The sequence below is a fragment of the Merops nubicus genome, unplaced genomic scaffold (genome assembly GCF_000691845.1).
Source record: "Merops nubicus isolate BGI_N331 unplaced genomic scaffold, ASM69184v1 scaffold34537, whole genome shotgun sequence".
NCBI classification, from domain to species: domain Eukaryota; kingdom Metazoa; phylum Chordata; class Aves; order Coraciiformes; family Meropidae; genus Merops; species Merops nubicus.
In genome coordinates this window covers 1-6,281 of record NW_008618952.1, presented here as the reverse complement: position 1 = coordinate 6,281, position 6,281 = coordinate 1, and the positions used below count along the sequence as shown (strand labels likewise).

General features: G+C 44.6%; 1 protein-coding gene across 1 annotated transcript; it reads right to left on the bottom strand.

The window, feature by feature from the left end:
* Positions 1-769: 769 nt before the first annotated feature.
* Positions 770-6,027, bottom strand: GSTK1 (glutathione S-transferase kappa 1). Its single transcript, XM_008943626.1, has 7 exons — positions 5,763-6,027; positions 4,907-5,035; positions 4,675-4,775; positions 4,273-4,308; positions 2,368-2,484; positions 2,106-2,199; positions 770-810 (listed from the first exon to the last, which is right to left on the bottom strand). Exons 1-7 carry the CDS (start codon positions 6,025-6,027, stop codon positions 770-772), a joined length of 783 nt encoding a protein of 260 aa, XP_008941874.1.
* Positions 6,028-6,281: the final 254 nt, after the last annotated feature.

Here is a 6,281-nt window from a genome sequence, read left to right as displayed (position 1 = left end):
TGAACAAGTATGAATATATTTTACCTTAAAGTTCAGAAAGTTGGTGCCTGAGAGTGCATGTGTGTGGTGATCTCCTCACACATCAGTCAGAGCAAAGCATGTATAATATACTCTTCAGGAGGACAACAGTTCCTTTTAAAATACTTTTGATTTGTTCCCTAGATTTTTCTTTGGGCTTGAATTGTCCTTCTCTTCCACTCTTCTCTCTCCTATCCCTCCAGTTGCCATGCTGCAGAGTAAAAGGAAGTATCAATACCTTGTCCTGTGCTTCTGGTATCTACGGACCTCGGACGTAAAGAAAATGAGACTGTGGCTGGCTTCTCTCAAGCTGTGTGTGTGCCTCTGAAGGACAAGCAGGAAGACATCACAAGTCCTGAGACTGTAGTCCCATAACAATTTAATCCTCATGCTTTTAGGGAGAAATCCAAAGATCTCAGTCCCATAACAATTTAATCCTCATAATCCTTTTCAGGATAAGAGAATGAAAGAAGAATGTTTAAACTGCAAGAAGTTAAGTATTTAATGTTTAATCTTTAATGTTAATCATTACTCTATTGAAAGAAAAGCAGCACGTGTATTGGTAAAGACCTCACAGACTGGTAATATAGGCAAACCCTGAACTTCTTTGTAACTGGAGATGTGACTGAGCTGTGAAGTTAGCTGTTAAGGAGGAAGCCATCTCTCCATAAAATTGGATATATTCAGATAATCACTGAAGAATGACTGTGTACATATGTCTTTTCATTCTCATATATGTCTCCAGGGCTTTTCACATCTTGGGGCTTGGAACTGGCCCCAGCCATTTCTCACCTGCAAGACAAACCAGCACAAAAGAGAGTTAACATTAAATACATAGAACCACATGGCCAGACACAGTTCTGCAGGTGACTGTTCTCCCCTTTGGAAGGGGAACTACTGCAGATTAGGGAATACAGATTTATGTCATGCTTCAGCCAGCTTCACAAATCCTTCACTGTCTGGTCACAACTGAAGCTGTACAGAATTCTTTTCCTCTGTCACAGATGAGAGATTCTGCAGGTCTGGGGCACTCCATGTGAGGGTAAAACAAATTCATTTTAGGACTTCCCTTCTGAGGAGTGGGGGGCAAGGGAGAGAAAAAGGGTGGAAGGCTGGGGAGTCAGAGAAACAAAAGGAGAAAAATCTGTTGAACTCCTTGGAGTTGAGACTAGAAACCAGGCTGTAACATTCCAGTTAGGGTTAGTGACCAGCGTAGTGTGTACTGGGTACTCATCTTCCTCACTCTCACTTTAATCAAGAATATTTTTATAGAATCAGAAACCCATCCAGAAAGGAAAATAGCTAAAAAAAAGGCCAAACCCTTCTGCTCAAGCCTATGACTAATTTTAATTTACATTAATTAAGCTTTTCTGATATTTTTAAGCAAATGCATCAGAGCTAATTATGTGCTTAACTCCTTTGAGTTACAAAGTCTCACAAGTACCAAATCTTGAAATCAATAGTCAAGCCCTCTAACTCATGTCAAAGTAGGTGACTGAGATTTATTACTTACCACAACCTATTCCAATTATCTTTAAAAATTTAAAGCAATTTTTCTGTTAACAGAACTACAAAAAAAGGATGGCTCATACACAAATGCCTGTTAAAAAGTTCAGTATTGAGGCAATTACAAGTTAGGGACTGGGGGGCTGTGATAATGTGCTTTTCATTAAGGAACAGATACAAAATGGAAATGTTAAAGCTACAAAACAGAAAAACAGCATCAGCCATAGTCTTCGTCTTAGCCAAGGCCTAATGCCCAGTACCAAAAGGCTAAAGAGAAACTTTCTGAAAACTCAGGAGTTTCAGTAGGAATTTGGGAATGGCACATGGAGCACGAAGCCTTGAAACATGCCCAGAGAGGATGGAGAATGTAAGTCACTTCTTGTTTGGGAAAGCACTCCATCTTTGGTTACTCTGACTCTACTGAGAGACATTCCAACCAGCAGTTCAGTCCCATGAGAAGGATATCCAACATTATTTTGTATTTGAAAGATCTTAATGGTGTTTGATTTAGCTGTATTAGCTATTTCATTAAAAGACAGTGAAAGCGTGAATCCAAAGGTGATGTCAGGAGATACACTCACCTATAAAGTTGCCCAGTAGCTCCAAACGATCAGAGCCAAAGAAGAGCTGAGGCTCCCCGTGGAGATGTGCCACAGCAGCAGGCATCCCGAAGGCCTGGTGACACCAGGGAGGGGAAACAGAATGTCACAACAAGGGTTTCTGCAGACACACGATCAATCTTCAGGCATACAAAGCAGTCCTTTTTACTTCCCCCCCTTTATTCTTAAGGATGAGTCAAGGAATGCATGGCTGTGATGCTAAATGGCACTGGCAGCATCTCACCCCGTATTTTATTGCCTCCTCTGTTGTCTCCTTCAGTCGGTTCTTTACTTCAGGAGTTGAAATCATTTCAAGTAGCTTCTGGGCAAGCTCTGATGATATCCCAGCCTGCCTGGCAACCTGGGAAAAGAGTATAACTAAGAGTACTCTAATACTAAATATTCTGATTCCTAGTATGGTCTAATTAATTTCATCTTCAGTATTATCACCCAAGGTCTATTACCAAAAAAGAATTATAAAATACCCTTGAAGCACATCTTGCCCAACTGTATTGCTGCATTCCCAACCCATTCATCATTTATCAACTCTCAAATACAAAGCAGAAGGGATATTTTAAATTTCCAAGCCTCAAATCTGCACTTCCTTTTAGGAGTTCCTAAAAAAAAAAAAAAAAATATATATACACTCAGATCCACACACCCGCCCGACTTAGTGTCATCTGCAAACTCAGCTGAGGCTGCTCTCCATCTCCTCACCAGGATCACTGATAAAGTGTTAAAAGAGGAGCAGCCCCAGCACTGAGCCCTGGAGCACGGGTTGCTGGGGGGCAGACTCAGCTCTCTTCACCTGCTGGCTCTCACTGGGATTGAGTTCATTTTCTTCACAGGAGATTCTGTGATTCCACTTCAGATCCACGACCAAAACAGAGCTGATGACACCGTTTCAGCTATCGCTGTCCAGTGCTGGCAGTGTCAAGACCTGTTTCTCTCTCCCTCCACATGCAGTGAATAGACCAGGGGCACACAAGAGGCTGGGGGAGGACACAAGGCCTATGACCCACACTCACCACAGATACTCTGTGCCATAGAACATCCTGCCAGCAGCACCTGAGGAGTGGGTTTAGGGAGGTCAGTCACTTGCTGGGGAACTGGCTGATCACCAGTCTGCCTGTGGGAGGTGGTGAGTGACTGCCTTTACACCACTTCTTTTGTTTTCCTTCTCTCTTCTACTCCTCCTCCTTTGCTTATTAAGCAATCTTATCTTGACCCATAAGGTTTTTTGGTTTTATTCTTCTTTTCCCTCTTGTGTCCCACTGGGCAGCAGGGGGGAAGCGAGCAAGCACCGCTCGTGCACTGAGGTACACTCAGTAGGCACCTCAGCTGCCTGCCAGGGTTCATGGACCACAGTTTGATTATGTCCTTCAAATCTTGACTCTTGAAAAGGCAAAATGCAACCCTCTGCTGAAAACCTCTGGTAAAAAAGATACAGTAAGATGAAGCTGAAGGGCAAGGACTAGACTCTGGGGAAACAGCAAGGATGCTGGATAGGAGAGACTAGTCATGGATAATTCCTCTCTGTTCTTCGTATTCCAAGGACTTAAAAAAAAAAGTAGACATGAGAGACCTCTCATGGCATACTAACTTACGTGCCATTACAGCTTTTGCTGTAATAAAATCCAAATGCTAAAAGGAAGTACATCAAAAGAGCACAGTTCCAAATCATGTGAAAGGGCAGTACAGCACCTGACCTCACAGTAAAGCCTGGCCCTATCACCCCAAGGAAATTCAAGTTCCCCAAGTGTTGCATTTCACCTCACGTTTTCATATTGCAGCTAAACCTCAATGCATTCTGGAGACTCTGTTCATACTTTAACTACTGTTAATACTTTAACGACTGTTAATAAAATGCTATTAACAGATAATTCATTATCCATCCTGGTTATCTTGCTACAAAAACTCACAGAAAAGGACATTCTGGTTTTGAAGTTCCATTGAAAGCACTGTTTTGAAAAAAAATCATTCCAAACAGAGCTGCAAGGGAAATTAAATCCACTTTTTTCTAGTTGAAGTGTTTCAAAACTCCAGGTGATTATTTCACTAAGCTGTCTTCATGCCTATTATGGATCCAAGCCATCAAGAAGAATTCGTCCCAGAAATGCAGAAGCACCAACAAAAAGGAGACACTTACAGCCAATATAGACTCTGGCTGACTGATATCTTCACGCTGTTAAAAGAATAAAATAGATAATTCAGCACTTAAGAACAAAAGCTCAGCTCTGGACTTGAGAACAGGCCAATACTGGTTGCTGGAGAAATTTCCTCAGAAAAAGTCACCCAGTCTAGGAACACATTTAGTGCTTTCTGATATGAACCACTGATCAGCCCACAGGACTCACCATACATACCCAAGAAGAAGGCAAACGAAGCTGTCTATAAGCCAGTTCTTTTGGCTCCTGGACCTCAAGTTTCCTGCTGTGAATTTTTATTAGAAGACATTTCCTTTCTCTTGCTCTAATTCCACATTTGAACTAAGTGGGACAGGAAGGTTGACAGAGAAAGGATCAAGACGTTTGCTTCATAAGCCACTGACCTGTGACCAGAATCGTACCCAGAACTCCCTAGACACGGGCTCCACGCGTGCTGGCTGGGTCATCTGGAGGGCTGTGATAAAGCGCATGGCCCCAAGGCTGCCTGGGGTTAGTGGGGACAGAGGAACAGGCTGAAAGGAGGCACAGCAGCAGGAAACTCACCGTGCTGCTACAGAGACTGAACCAGCAGCACTAGAGCTGAAAGACAGCAGCTGAGTCAAGTCCCTTACTTACTTGTACCCAGGATACGTTGGAAGTCACTTCCTGAAATTTTCACAGGCACTTGGTAGTATTTTGCCATCCTCTTGAGATCTTTCAGCATGTATTCTGCACGTTTTGGCAACATTGCTGGGGGCTTGTTACCTTGCAGGGAAAAAGGTTCTGTTGAGATTTTCCACTGTATTATAATAACACTAGACAAAACAAATGAGCCCTCATGCACAGATGTGCCTGAGTAGGAATACAGTGTCCTGCTGGCTTACTGAAACACACACAGCTTCTCCAGAGACTGGAGTTAAACCTGAGTTGTTTTGGCTTTGCACAGATCAACCCTTTAGGTTAGAAGAACCAGTTTTAAACCAAGGCACAAATGTCCTAGCAGGGATTTATATTGATTCAGATGACTTTTAAGCTAAACAACTACTAACGGGTGGGTAGACAAATGTAGAGCTTGTTAACGTCATGATTGGTAAGTCTCGGTTTGTTCATTAAGGCCACAAGTACCATTTCATGATGTACCTGGATCCTTCATACATGTCACAAACTGCAAGTGTTCCGCTAATTAATTCTCATTTGAACTCTGCAGAAAACTTCTGAAAAATATTCCATATCAAACTACAATTATTCTATTTTATAACTGAGGAGCTTTGGCATAGTGTATGTGCCACAGTGGCCGTGCAGCTACAACAGCATGAAATTCCTTGTGGCCGACTTCTCCGTCACTACTGAGCTCCACAATCCTACAGTTCGTTTGTTGCGTGTGCCAGAACTTAGTGTGAAGCTGGCTCTGTGGGCTCCGCACTCCCGAGGAGCTCGCCCGGTGGTGCCCCACAAGGGGAGGACGAATCTCCCTGCAGGGCTGAGCTCCTACCAGTCGCTTGCATTACGCCACCGAGGAAGGCCGGGCGGAGGCGCAGGTCGATGTCCCAGACGTGCTGGTACCGGCACAGCACCTGCGACACAGGGAAGCAGCGATGGGTCAGCAGAGAGCCCTGCGGAGCCGTGTGCGGCCCGGGGACAGGCCAGGGCATCAGGCAGGCGCTGCAGATCAATCCTTCTGCTGTTGTATTAGGGATGGTCCTGAAAGGCTTTTCTGCATGCTGCCAGAGGACTCGGAAAAATCGGAAGGACCACATCCGTATTGCCAGTATAGGAGTGTATACGGGGGTAAATAAGGCCAAGCTCCCGGGAGGACGCCTGCACTGCCTAAACATCAAAAATATCCCTAAAGCCAAACGCTGGGCAGCAACTCCACGTCCGCACAGGCCGTGCTCCCGCCCGGCCCACACGGGCTTCCCGGGCGCCTCTGCTTCCCGGCGCGTCAGGGAGGAACCGAAACGCCCTTCACAAGCGAGACAAACAAACGCGGCCCCCGCGAGGGGAGGCCCCG

Bases quoted from the DNA above. Each gene is read 5' to 3' on its own strand.
- GSTK1 (XM_008943626.1), bottom strand. From the start codon at position 6,027: ATGTGGTCCTTCCGATTTTTCCGAGTCCTCTGGCAGCATGCAGAAAAG. The intron at 5,036-5,762 runs GTAGGAGCTCAG...TTTCCCTGCAAG, and splicing joins TGGCGTAATGCAAGCGACTG to GTAACAAGCCCCCAGCAATG. The intron at 2,485-4,272 runs GTAAGTGTCTCC...CTCTTTTCCCAG, and splicing joins AGCCAGAGTCTATATTGGCT to GTTGCCAGGCAGGCTGGGAT.